Here is a 14,173-nt window from a genome sequence, read left to right as displayed (position 1 = left end):
TGTAATCCTCACAAGCAGCTTGCCCTCTCTTCCAAAGATCATAAACTTGCCTTTTGTTCCTGAGTACTAGCCTTCCTCTCCTGATTTCTGACAGCTGGGAATGGAGAGCTCTTGTGCCTTGAGGAAAGCCACCTTCATGATCTGCCAGATCTGTTCCAGACCTTTGCCCATGTGGACAGTTTCCCAGGGTTGCTCACCACTATTCTTCAGGAACAGCTCTTCACATTGTCCTCTTCTTGATGTTGACAACAACACCCCTTCCCTTCCTTCCTTATCTGTCCTTCCTGAACAGCTTGTAGCCATTGATAGCCACACTCCAGTCATAAGAATCATCCCATTGGGTTTCAGTGATGACAACTATATCATGGTTTTCTAGTAACACTGTATAGTTGGAATACTACAAGTACATAGCTGTAACCACAGAGTAAATAGCCACAGGGTATTTAAGGAAAGACTCACCAGTGCTGATGCTTTCAGTCCAGATGGATGCTCTCCAATGCTGAGGCTCACCACAAAAACTCCACAAAGGAGCAATCTCCAGAAAAAGATGCTACCTTAGTGGTAGTCAGCCCTTAAATGGGATCTAGGAGAAGTGGAGTCAAGCTCCACCTGTTCTGGGAGCACAGCAGAATTACCTTCACCTGTGCTCCTGCAGCTGACTCGTCACTTGCCTCAGATGGTTAATCAGAGGTTCAGGCTGTGATCAACAGTTTCCCTTACAGATCTTTCTGTATTACCCTTCCCAGTCCAGAATGGAGCCGTATGCAGTATGATGTCACATTTAATGTCATAATGTGCTGAAAAACAGCTGGGGAAACCAACCCTTAGGAAAGGCAGATGTTCAGCAAAGCCAGGTGAACTGGGCTGGGGGCAGATCATGGGACTCTGGCAGGCAGCTGAAGCCTTCAGAGAGATGTAGAATATTCAAGGAAGGGGGAGTGGGAGATGAAGCAGAGGCAAACAAGATGATGAACGCTTGGCAAGGCCAGCAAAGAGAGTAGCAGGAGATGTGCATGGTGACCAGAGCACATGCAACACTGAGCTGCAGAAGGCATTGCCATGGGGCCTTTTACGTTCTTTGTTTCATGCATATCCTGAGGAGGAACAAGTATCTTGTTCAAGAAATTCAGCCATGGCTGCTGTCCTCCTGCTCACCAGGAAGCAGAAGTCTGAGAAGTTATGCTGGTGGCCTTCACACCTGAGGCTTTGGGGTGCTGGCCTCATCTTGACACCTAACAGTTAGTTGCACCACAGAGATATGGCTAACAAGATGTTAGTGCTGTGGAACTCGCAGTCTGCCCACCTCCCTCAGCACGTCCATCACAGGCAGGCAGGAATGCTGCTGCCTTTCAGCTGGGGCAGAGCAAGGTGAGCAGCCTACCTGTATCATGGCCACTTGGCAGAGGCACAGGTTGGCAGTGACACACAGTCCCATTGCAAGCATGCCTCTGCCCAGTAAAAAGGAGTCTTCATTGTGCTGTTTGATTGGCATTGCTCACAACTGCAATGGGGGTAAAAACTTATTAAAACTTATTAAAACTGACAAGAGTCCCCACGGCAGGGAGCCAGAAAGGTCTCTCCCACATCACCAAGCACAGAGCCGGCTGGTGCTTGTCTCGCCAAGATGCTTAAATCATTACATTGAAATTCATTTTCAATTTTGTTCATTTTCTGCTTTGGCTCTAGAGGCTTTCTGTTTCTTCGTATCACGTTTCTAGAGGCATTTTAGGGAAGAGCTGAGAACGGGGTCTATCAGGATGGGACTTGCTGATGTGTGTCCTCCACCATGGAGGACAGGTTCTGCCTGAACAAGGCATGGCAGTTTGTGGGCTGCAGTGGCTTGATCACAGCCTTTTGCAGGTTGGGACTAATGTCTGCCAGGAGAAATGGTGGAGGAAGGGGTAAATGGTGTTTTTCAGTTAATTTTTTCATGGGTGCTGTGCCACTGCTATGTCTAGACAGGCAGTGCTTGGATGTCATCCTTTTGCCTTGCTGGGCAGACTGCTGTTGTTCCCTATGGGTTTGAGTTTTGCCAGCTCCCTTCTGTCTCCAAAGGCTCTTAACTCTCCTTAAAACCACCACGGAGGTGCTTTCTGGCTCTTCTGCCTGCTGGCTTGATCACAAATAGTGTCCAGCACAGGGGACCAACATGGATGTTGCCATGTGGAGCACAGTGAGGGTAGGCATAGACTGCACAGTACCTGTCTGTGCTGGTTGTTCCATGCCAGCAGTGCATCTTCCCAGTACTGGGAATTATGTGCAGCCTGTGGCAGGCTCCAAGCTCCCACAAAAGCACCAAAACTTCCAATTAGATATGTGTTTTATTGGATTAATGCCGTTACAATACAGTATGAAGAACACCTCTCCACACAAACTATACATGCTGTCCTCTAGTGTCCCACCGCAAAACCCATCAGACTTTGTATTAGGAAAGAGGGGAAGCACTGCCTGGATGGAGGAGCCGAGGTGTAGGAGGCAGAGCTGACCTGTTGTTATGCCCAAAGCTGTCAAACAAGCGTGGCTAACAGCACTGCTAAGCCAAAGCCTGGGAGAAAGAGCTGGGGCTTCTGGTGAGTCTCTCTGGATCCTGTACAGTGAGAGGTGAAAATGGGAGAAACACCAGGACTGTCATGGGATGGGTTTTTCTGTACAGGGAGAAGCGCATTGGACTGCTCTGGCATGAGACCAGCTGACATGGCCTAGCAGGACTCATCTGGTGTTTTGACTTAGGAATTACTGGAGATGGGTTTGTAAAATACCACGAGGAAAGGAGACCACGGAAGGACTGTTCCAGAACAGCTGTGGGAAACTGGTCCAGCCTGTGTGCTGACATGGGGGTTGGCAAGGGGACTGATGAACTGGCCTGGGGTACTGGTCCTTTCTTACCAGAGGGATGTTATCAAAACTGTCTCCCTAGGGCTGTGCTGTGAGAGCAGGTATTGCAGAAGTCAGGATGAATCCTTATTCTGGCCGTGCTTTGGATGAGGTTCAGTGCATTCCCCAAACAACCAGTAATGCTGGTCCTGCCGTCAGCAACAGAGGATCTTGAGGAAGGCTCTGCGAAAGTCCATGTTGAAGGTGGTGTAGATGATGGGATTGAGGGCGCTGTTGACATAACCAAGCCAGGTGCTGGCACTGTAGAGCCCTGGGGGAACATGGCAGGCTGGGCAGTGGGCATTGAGGATGTGAATCAAGAAGAATGGCATCCAGCAGACTATGAATGTCCCTGAGTTTAAAGAAAGAAAACAAACTCTGACTTCAGAGAGAAGCAACAACTTGGAAAAAGGGCTACACATGCGACTTCTTCCCTGACCCTTTCACTATTTCCCTGCAGCCTGGTACACCTGTCTGCCTTTGGTAAATGCTGAAGGTGACATTAATTCCTGATGGAGAGGGACTTTGTAGTGCAAGAGTTCAGGTTCCTCAGAGTCAGTTATGTGAATGAACAGGACCATAGATGTGGCCTGCTGACAGTGGCCACAACTTAGGAGGAAAGTCTACTGCCTTAGCTGTTTTAACGAGTTATGATGAGGGCTGCTTTATTTCCCTGTTAGTACTCAGTTAATGTGGGGAACCGGCTCTCACTCACCCAGGACAATAGCCAGCATCTGTGTAGCCTTCCTCTCCCGAAGCTGGATCAGCCGGGGCTGCTGGTGTGTTAGCTTCAGAGAGCTGACAGTTTTGCCATTACTCAGCCTCTGTACCTCCAGCCCAGGATTCTTCTCTTCCAGCCTGTTGTGTTGTGGAGTCCTGGGTGTCTTGCTGAGAGATCCGTCTTGGCAGAAGCTGCGGTACTGCTGGAGGCTGAAGGCAGTCAGCAACTTTCTTTTGGTAGACATCTCCTGGTCTGAGCATTTGAGCTGGAGACAAGGGGAAAATGGGCCCTGGCATCTGTTTGTCAAAGTTTTCCTCTTGATGTGTTCCTGCAAAAGAGGATGCCACTGAGGAGCTTGGAACCATCTCATCTGTTCATTGGGTCAAAGGATGATGAGAAGAGTTGTAGGAGTTATCCTTAGCCTGTATCATTTCTTGGGTGCTAAGACTAACCTCTGGGGATGGCACAAAATCTAGTGATCGGGACTGGCCTTTACTTATAAGATGGATGAACCAGAATGTAAGAGCTCTCTGCCTCTATCCCACCAAGAAGCAGCATGAGAACAAGAAGAGTTGAACTGTCTGCTCAGCTAACCTCTCACTTGTTGTGCTGTATTGGCCCTGATGCCCTAAACATCTTGACCCTATTCCTAATGTAGCTTCGCACTGAGAAAATAGTTAAAACAAATGGGCTCACATGGCTTGCCTGACCAGGTGATCCCTTTAAATTACTGTGTTGGTTCCCTTGAGCATTTTGAACTCTGTGATGGATGAAGATTTTTTATTAATAATCTAGGTCATTAGAGTCTGTGAAGCCTCAAGAATGAAACTTCATAGAGTAAAAATCAATAAATGAATAAATCAGTCTCACTGGCAGAAAAAAGACAGCTCAGAAGGAACAGGGCTGTGCCCTTTTCCAATTGCCTGGATCGAGAGGCAGAGATACACTTGGGATATCTTGTTTCTAGTGCTAAAAAAGGAATTAACCAAAGCTTCTGCAACTCAGATACCACAGTGAATGAATGAAGGATGGGATGAAAAGATGTTATATCCCTTCTTTGTGCTCTCCATTCTGTGCTTTCACCCTCTGAAGAGATGGTGCAAGCCCTGTCCTTTTTGACAGTTCTTACTGCGTTCATGTGGATCTTACTTTATGTGTATAACATGGTTTGGTGCTGGCGCTGTAGCTGCACTGCCGAGTGAGGGTTCTCTTCTTTTGCCTTTGTCTTAGCACAAGGTAAATCCAGACATAGAGCAGAAGGGTCACCATGAAGGGGAGGTAGAAGGATACCAAAGAGGAGTAGATTATGAAAACAGGATTGGATATTGAACAGACACTGGGATCCCCTGGGGAGGAGAAAAAAGAGAGAGGAATGGCTGAGCTGCTTCACTTCATTGCAAGGAGGTCCTGGTATGTTGGCAAAGCAGGTAATATGCTGCCTGACGGACAAGGGCAGTCTAAGGAGTGCAAGCATCTCTAGTCTCCTTTATTGCAGATCATACTGTGGTCTACTCAGTCACCCAAATGGTGTTTAAAACCAGCTCTGCCTCAGATCATCTAGCATGACCTATCATGCATCTGCTTGTTCTTCTGGCCAACAGATATGCCCACCTCTCTCACCTCTATTTCCATTCTTCTTCAGAAGATCCTTTCTACTTCGTCCTTTCTCCCATTCCTGTTATCTTCCTAGATGCTCTTTCCAGTTCCCTAAGACTTCCTATAGCTTCAAAAACCTGCAGGTTCCATGCTAAATGACATGGCCATATAAAGGGCAGCTCCACTGCCAGCCCCACCCTGTGCTATTGTTAAGGATGTCACTTACCTGTAGTATTGAAGCCAAAGAGGAGAGGGCATGACACTGCGAATGCCAGCATCCAGACTACCACGATCATGAGAGAGACCCTCCTGCAGGAGCTCTGCCCAGTGTTGTACTGATACTGCACTGGTTTCACCACTGCAGTGTATCTGTGAACCAAACCAGCTCCAGAAAAAGGAGAGGTAAGAATGGTGGGAGGAAAAGCATCAGGTTTTAAAAGGAGGAAGGAAAGCCACAAAGGGAATGTGATGATAGAAGTGACAAAGAGACGGAAGAGGAAAAAAGATCAGATGATGGATCAGCAGTTTGCAAAAATGGTAAGCAGGGTATTATGGGGAGGAACAAAGGAAAACAGAGTTAGTTGGCAGCACTGGGGAGAAATGCGTGCAGAACTGCTAGTGTTGTGAAGCTACAAGATTTGTGGTACCAGATGGGCCCCTCAGCCCCCTAGGGTTACATGTGCACCGCTGGGAAGGAGTACTCTTTGGAGCAACCATGGCCTATTCTGCTGTGCCTCAGCTGCCCTCCCTGGTTTTGGCCTTGTGGACAGCCAGATGATTGCCCACTGGCAATTCAGGTACACTTGGTGCCAGTGTGCCTTATTAAACAGCTCCACAAGCCTGGGATTTGGAATGCTCAGGATTTTTTGCTTGAGGACCACCCAGTGGCAGAACTGAACTGAAGTGGGGAAAGATGCTCTAATGGACAAACACTGGTCCAGCCCATTGCTGAGAGCTGCATCTTTAGTTTAGCTTTGAACCAGAAATTACAAAGGTACAGTATGTAGTGCTTCTTCCTTCCCATTCAGATCCCCATAAGGAGGAAGTTTAGGGCCTAACTGGACCGCATGTGCCAAGGTCTGGGCTCCCAGCTCTCACTGCTGCCTAGAAAAAGCTAAATTTTGAGACACAGAAAAACAGGACAAGGCTGGAGATTATAGAGCAATAATCTTCTCCCCTCTGTATGTATATGGCAAGACTTTCTTTAATAAATCTTCCTGGGGGAATATCTCTACTCAGTGGGAACTAGATGATTGATTCTGATTTCTGCCTTCAGAAGGAATGAGGATATGGCTGACTCTCAGTGCATAATGCTTTATTGTGTATCTCTACCTTTTCTTAAGTGTAGACATCTTCTAGCACATAGTGGGCTACGCCATTTTCATAGCTGTAGAGTCAGTGACAGACTTGATGGAAAGCTTATGTTCCTGAGGATGCTGATGCTGCCTGTGCAAACCCCACATCCACATCCCTTCTACGGTTGTTTGGGGCCTACTTCTCCCTGGCCTATTCTCCTGTATGTAGCTGGTACTCACCTGTCAATGCTGATGGCACAGAGGTTTAAAATGCTGGCTGTACACATCATGACATCCATCGTGACAAAGACATCGCAACAGATGCGGCTGAAAGTCCAGACTCCCCCAGTCACCTGCATCAGGAATCACAAAGCCGTCAGCTCTGTTCTTCATCAAGTCCTGAAAACTTATGTATAAGAGGGTGCTCTCCTCCAAGCACCTCAACATCAAGATAAATTCGTGTTCACTGTGATGCTCAGGGTGAAACTGAGGCATCTATGTTGCATTCAGGATAATGTGTGGTGAGTCATAGAGAATCCAGGAGCTCAATGTAACTGGTTTACTTACTCTTGCAGAAGGAGGCAGTGTGCAGAAATAGACAGCAGCTATCCATTTTCTTATGGCTTAGCATTATAAACTGAAACGTGACATCACTGTATACATTCTTTGATTAAGAATTATCTGAGGAAATCTAAGGGCTCTCTTGTAGCCACAGAGGTTGAAAAATGCTGCAAATCTTATGCATTTATGCGTAAAACAGAGACCTGAGACTTCTCCAGAATCCATCTGGATTCTTATCTCAGTTACAGATTTTGATTATTAGACCTGAACGTGAATCAAAAGCTATTGAGACAAAGGGTTTGGGGTGACTACCTTGCTTAGCTTTTGTTCTGCTTGATTTGAATTTTTAATCACAAAAGTTTAGCTGTGGCCAGTCTTTGCGATGGAGAAGTACAGTTTTGGCCCAGATCAATGCTGAGATCTTCACAACTGACATTTTCATCTGGCAACAGCATGCTCCAAATATTGTGTGGCCCTTGCTGTGCATGGGTCTGAGGCTGCAATGGCAGCCTGGCTCAGAGAGAGGTGGTCAAGGAGCACCTGCTTCTTGCAAGAGATGAGCAAGGAAGCAGCTTGCTCTACAACAGATAAACCTAATGAATGAATACAACTAAGATCTGAAGTAGTGTATGTTGTTTAGGGGCCCAGCATAGAAAAGACACTGTTGAACTGAACTAAGTCCAGCACTTCTGGGGCTCCTTTGTTTCCTTTTCAAGAACAGCAAGCAAAGAGAAAGAAGAAAAACAAAACCTACCTTAGAGATTTTCTGCACAAGTAGAAAGTTACAAGATGTACAAATTGAAGGCTGCCCCTCTGAAATCAGAGACTTGATCAGGTAGGTTCCTTTATTAAGGAAATCCCACATCATTTGTGCATTAGCTGCAGATTTTGAGATCTGCTTGAACGCTTCAAAACACCAAATAATGATAAATGCTGGAAAACTTTGCAGTGGGACCTAGTAAAGGGTCCGTCTGTAGTGTAAAGCAAAATACAATGCTGTGTGTTATGTGACCTATGAAGACTGAACAATATCTCACCAGGAAATGCTGGCAGGTGTTTGCATGAAGCCAGCTGCTGCTGCCACAGCAGATGTGCAAGCACTTAATGGAAGGAGTTTCTAAGGTCGTGAGCATATTTGAACACAAAGCCCAAAGTGAAGCTCTGGGAATGTGGACCATTAAAACTGAAGAAGCCAGTGGTGGGAATGGCTCTGAAGAGAAGCCTCTCAGGATGAGGTATTCAGATCACATCACTTGTATATTAAGCTGCTGCTTGTATTCAGAGAATGCTTGGCAGATCAAAACATTGGGCTTAAAACCTATTCTAGCTTCCACCAGTCAGAATTAAAATGAGGGCCAGCCGCACAGAAGTCAGTGAAGAAGCTGATGTTTACATACATAAGAATACAGAATTTATTCCAGTATTGAACAAAGAAGTGCCTTTTTTATTATAGGCCTTGTTCATGCTTTTAAATTTTATTTCTGCTCTTTATTTTCTTGTTCCACTCATCTTTGTTACAGAAGCAATAGCTTGCCACAGTTTTCATGTGCTGGCAGGGCACCTATTCTTTATCCCTCTGGAGTCTTTTATCCAGGAATCTCAAAGCACATAGCAGGTATTAATTGAATGTCACCTCACAACTGCGCGGATGAGGTGGATGGTTAAATAATATTCTCCTCTTACAGATGATGAGAGCAAATCTCATATAGATGAGCCGATACAATCTCTCATTACCACTGTGTGTATGTGCAGCACAACTGAGAACAGAGTCCAGGATGAAATCCTGGCTCTGTCAAAGACAGAACGGCTAATGCTCCCTATGGACCATTCAGGTCAGGCTCTCACCTTATCCTACATGGTGACCCACCTGCTTTATCCACAAAACTGCAGCACTATTCTTTTTAAATATAGGAAGCCTTCCAATCTAAAAACCATTTTTGTGCATTCATAAACTTACGCAAATCCATCACTCTCCCGAATCCCTAAAAATAAACAAAGGAATCTGTAAATCGTATTAAAACAGTGATGCGTGGATAGGAATAAATTAAGCTTGAACACAAAGTTGCATCATGTTTGTAAGCAGCTGTGCCTCTAAGCACGATCACTCGATGAGTTTTGTATCTAAGAGAAAGTTCTTCTCGGGGATGCCATTAGCACCCTGCAGCTGAGAAATCCCACTTATACTTTTACATGGCCAGAGAAACTAAAAGCATGCGTTCAGACAGGCCAGCTGACAAGTGGGAAACTGCTGAGGGCAGAGGCTGCTCCACAGATGTGCCCCTGTGTGCACACACACTCCACAGCAATAACAACTGGTAAGTCTTTTCTAATGCAGTGCATATTGTGATTTCTTATGAGACTGGAATTATGTTTGAGGTAATGGAATATTCCTGTATGAGCAGTCTGAAATTAAATTTGATTTTAATAATACTTTTTAGGTGTAATCAATGCATAGTCTATTCTAAACACTTTATTGGGTTGACTTTCCTCTTCTTACTCCTCGCTTTTTATTGTTCTTCCCTTCTTTATTGCCTCCATTTCTCCAACACCACTTCCTACCCCATGAGTTAACACCACCGAGGGGCACACGTCCTGCAGAGCAGCTCCAGGGCTGCTCCACACAGATTAGTCTAAATATCACTACTAACTTCATTAGGAACATGATCACACAAGCAGGATTATGATCCTTTGTTCTTTCATTCCACAGTGATGCTATAAATAAATAATTAACCATCAACGCCCTTACTAATTCATGATGCTTGTACACACAACAGACCCTTAATTTCTCTTACTTGTGGTCTTGCTGAGACTGCAATGGATACAGTTTGAGAGAAGCTTGGTTTAACGTAAGGGAAATGCCTGCACTCGATGCCAAACTTTAGAGATCTGCTGGCTACTCAGTGTGCCCTGTTGACAGAGGAGGGCTGCAGAGCACTGCCGTTCCACCACTGCTTGATCAGATATCCTTGCACATGTACAGCTGGTTTGGCATTTGTTGGAGTTGTCCTGTACTGTCCTATTTTCTATTCATGCACTGTATAGTCCATATACACAAGTTAAAATCTCTCTCTGCCGCTGTTTTGCTTTGTGGGAAGGAGGTCAGCCAAAGGTGGGCAGCTGTCACCAGAATGCTTCACCCACCCTCTGGCCTGATCCCACCTTGCCCCTTAGAGAAGGAGCGCAAGGCTTTGTAGAGGCCATAGCTCAGAGGCTTGTTCTGTTGTCTCTGTTATCATGGGAACAGGGCTGACAGCAACGAGCACAGCTGAGAGCTTATGGCTCGTAGGCATTCACTCTAATTTTTCTGGATCTACCAATTTACTTGAGGTAGCATGAAAATGCTAAAGAGAACAGATACAAATGCCAGCTGTAGTGTGCTTTCCTGTATTTACTGCAGCAAAAATGTTTACTGCTGGAGTGGCTTCAGTAATTCAGGATTTTGCCACCGTGTGGGGGAATTTGGAGCCCATTATTACTACCCTGTATCTGACAATGTTCTTCATACTGCCACTGTCACGCTACTACAGATTTATACCAGCCCAGTGTAAAAACTTGGGAAAGTGAGAATAAGACCCTGAGGGCTTGATGAATCCCCTGAAGATATTGTGAAAACCCTCACTTGACTTAGATTTTGGAGCATGATCCTTAGCTTCATCTCTTTGTCAGCCTGCTTAGGTAACGTTACTCAGAGCTATCATCACAGACATTAAGGTTCTGAAGCTCTGCAAGAAATGAGGATTTGACCATTCTTTTGTTTTCTTGCCAGCAGGCAGGGATTGATCTTAACTCTGAGATGAGTTCCTTTAAGATATTTCTACCCCCTTGCTTCCCTCTGTCATTCCTTATCCATCATAGTGTGCACCAGCAACCCTCCTAGCTGGTAGTGGCAGCTTCAAGGACACCAAATTAAAGTGTTGTTGGCACAATAAGACCCAAAGCTGACATCACTAGAGGTAGCCCAGCTGCCATTCAAACTAAAAAAGCTGTGCCAGAAAGAGCTGGGAGGCTGAAATGCAAAAGGGCTTTATCCGTCCCAGAGCTTGGCCTATCCTGAATGCAAACAGTCATGCCAGTTGTACCTCAGTTCAATGCTGCTTGACTTTTCCAAGATGTACTCACCTCCAGGTACACCACCCACGGCATCACCAAAGTAGCCACCAGCAAGTCTGCCACTGCCAGGCTTACCACAAGGTAGTTTGTGGTGGTTTGCAAGGTGCGCTCCCTCAGCACAGCTAAGCAGACCAGCACATTCCCAAAGATGATAGCCAAAATCAGGATGCAGTAACAGAGGGCATGGTAGGCGTGTGATCGTGGCAGGTCAGGTTCTGTTGTGTTATCTGCTCCACAGGGAACAGAGATGGTGGTGTTAAGATGGCTGCTTGCTCTTGTGAAGAGTGCCATGGGGATGCTGCTGCAAGGAGAAAGAGATGAGTGAAAACTGAGCCATACAATAATTCTGGAGAATGACAGCTTTTGATAGATGGTATATGTCTGTCATATTTCATTGGTGATGCTACTTCAAGTCAAATTTAGAGGTCTCTGTTCTGCTCAAATAAAGGCAGAGCTTTATTTTACAGTCTAGTTTGTCTTGGTTTGTTTTTCATTGAATCTAAGCCAAAAGAAGAATGCAATGTTTCATTTGCTATCATAGAACCACAGAATTATGGACTATCCTGAGTTGGGAGGGACCCACAGGGATCATTGAGTACAACCCCCTGCTCCATACATCACACCCCAAATCCAAACCTTATGTCTGAGAGCGCTGTCCAAATGCTCCTTGAACTCTGTCAGATCAGTGCTGTGCCCACAGCCCTGTGCAGCCCGTTCCATGCCCACCACCCTGTGGTGCAGACCCTGTCCCTGACCCCCAGCTGCCCCTCCCCTGGCACAGCTCCATGCTGTTCCCTCGGGCCCTGTTGCTGTCACACAGAGCAGAGCTCAGCGCTGCCCCTCCACTCCCTGTCAGGAGCTACAGCCGCCATCAGGCCTCCCCTCAGCTCCTCTGCTCTGCACAGAGTGCACCACGAGACATCAGCTGCTCTCCATACACCTTGCCCTCCAGATCCTTCCCCATCTTCACATCCCCCCTTTGGTTGCTCTCTAAACAGCCTTATGTCCTTCTCATTCTGTAGCACCCACAGCTGCACCCAGTGCAGGAGGTGAGGCCACATAGCACAGAGCAGTGCTGGGCCTGGTACACCTCAGGGTATGGCTGGCCCTTTGGACTACCCAGGCACTCTGCTGACTCACATTCAACTTTCAGCTTTTCGTATTCAACTGTGTTCATCTGAACAGTTCATCGTACCAACCAATACAGCTATCAGAAAAGCGGCAGTCGTTTTAACAAGCACCAAAGTCACACCACAGTACCACTTAGGCCAGCTGGGCATAAGCGCAGTCTAAAACAAAGCAGTCCATAGCACTTAGAAGACTCAACGCATTTACCCAAATGAGAACTTGGAGCTCCTATCTTTTCCCCTGCTTCCCTCATTAAAAAACTCTTTAATATCTTTATGCAGTTGAGAGCTCAGCAGCCTGGCAGAGATTGCACCTGCACTGCTCAAGAAGGCTCTTGAACCCTGGCAGCCTCACAGTGAGCACCACAGGCTGAATTACTCCTCTTCTACAATGTGTTCTCGTCCCAGGCCTTCTGTTCAAATGATGCTCAGCTTCAATCCTGCTTAGCATGCCAAATTTCTCAGTGCAGCCCCCATCTCATCCATACTGCGCTCCGTGTATTCCATGTCTGGCTGGAAGATACACTTCCTGTGCTGAAGAGCAAATCAACTTGTCATTTGGGATGGAATAATGGAAGGATGCATGAAGTAAGCTTTGTGGGGTTTTTTTCTTACAATGGGCTTGTGATTGTGCTCAGAAACCTGCCCTTTTTTGATGCAGGAGACTGATTTTCTCCTGATTTAGGATGCTGATTTTTTCAAGGTATACGAAGGCTGCTGTCCCAGGGTCGTCCTATGGTATTCAACCCCTCTTATCTGAATTTTTTATTATTATTTTATATTTTCACTAGTGCTCCCATTGCTAAACTCATTATCAGCATGACAAGATACTAAAGGCAAGGACCAAATATTGCAATGCCAGCACTACAAATAATATTCCTTGCTCCACCTTACTGCTGAAGAGAAACATCCACTATGTATACAATGTATTACACATTGTAGCTGTGTAATAGGAGATAATTGTTCCAATCCCTTTCATAGAAGCATCCTTCAAACTAAGCTGCCCATGCCAACCTGTGCTTGTGAGAGGACAAGGGTTCAAGGGGATGGCAGCTGATCTTCCCCATCCCACCAACACAGACATCCTTCAGGACAGGGTGAAGCCATCTCCTACCACGAGCGTTTCATCGGCAAGTGCTTGCACTTGCCTCTCCCCTCAGCCTGAACCCGATCAAGAAGCCACCCGCTCGATGTGAAGAATTCATTTCCAGCGGAGCCAGCATTGCTGCCGAGCCCAGGAACAGCGTTCCATAGCAGTCCCGTTGCAGCCACCCAAGTCAGGTCTCGCTGTACACCGACACGGCTTCACTGTCTGGGGCCACGAAAGGCAGTGTCCGTAGCACTGAAAGTAGCTGCCCATCCCATAAGCAAAGCCACCCGAAAAAACAAACGAAAGGCACAAAGCTTTCGTGCTGCGCGGTTTGCTAGGGGGTCCCTCCCGTTCCTTATCGCAACCCAAAGCGCTATCATATATATCCCCTTCCGCCAAGAGAGACCCGCTGCACCCATCCCCGCCGGGCTCCCTCCCTCCCACCTCTCATCGGGGTGCGGGGGGTGAGGGCAACTAGGGGGGGGGCAGGAAGGGGAAGGGGCCGGCGGCGAGCGAGACTTACCCCTGCCCACCGGGCCCCGCCGCCGCGGCCGAGCGGGGCTCGGGCTCGGTGCCGCCTCCTCCCCGCCCCGGTCCGGCCCCGGGGGCGGGCGGGGACCCGCAGTGGCGGGGGGCGGGAGAGGCGGCGGTCCGTGGGGGCCGTAGCCCTTCGGGGGGTTCGGTGAATTGGAACATGGGGTGTGGGGTGGCAGCTGGTGCGTGGAGCTGAAAAACTGTTAGTTAAAAGATCAAAGGAGAGAGGGAAAGGAGAGAGTTACAAAAATCTGCCTTAAACCTG

At 47.1% G+C, this 14,173-nt stretch overlaps 1 protein-coding gene across 1 annotated transcript; it reads right to left on the bottom strand.

Annotated features, from left to right (window-relative positions):
• Nucleotides 1–2,304: 2,304 nt before the first annotated feature.
• DRD3 (dopamine receptor D3) lies at nucleotides 2,305–13,972 on the bottom strand. The gene is made up of 7 exons (XM_072340230.1): nucleotides 13,898–13,972; nucleotides 11,167–11,458; nucleotides 6,727–6,839; nucleotides 5,418–5,560; nucleotides 4,745–4,941; nucleotides 3,590–3,923; nucleotides 2,305–3,226 (listed from the first exon to the last, which is right to left on the bottom strand). Exons 2-7 carry the CDS (start codon nucleotides 11,446–11,448, stop codon nucleotides 3,030–3,032), a joined length of 1,266 nt encoding a protein of 421 aa, XP_072196331.1. The 5' UTR covers nucleotides 11,449–11,458; nucleotides 13,898–13,972; the 3' UTR covers nucleotides 2,305–3,029.
• Between the last annotated feature and the right edge of the window lie 201 nt (nucleotides 13,973–14,173).

The sequence above is a fragment of the Excalfactoria chinensis genome, chromosome 1 (assembly GCF_039878825.1).
Source record: "Excalfactoria chinensis isolate bCotChi1 chromosome 1, bCotChi1.hap2, whole genome shotgun sequence".
Classification (NCBI taxonomy): Eukaryota; Metazoa; Chordata; class Aves; order Galliformes; family Phasianidae; genus Excalfactoria; species Excalfactoria chinensis.
This window is presented reverse-complemented; position numbering and strand designations above follow the sequence as displayed.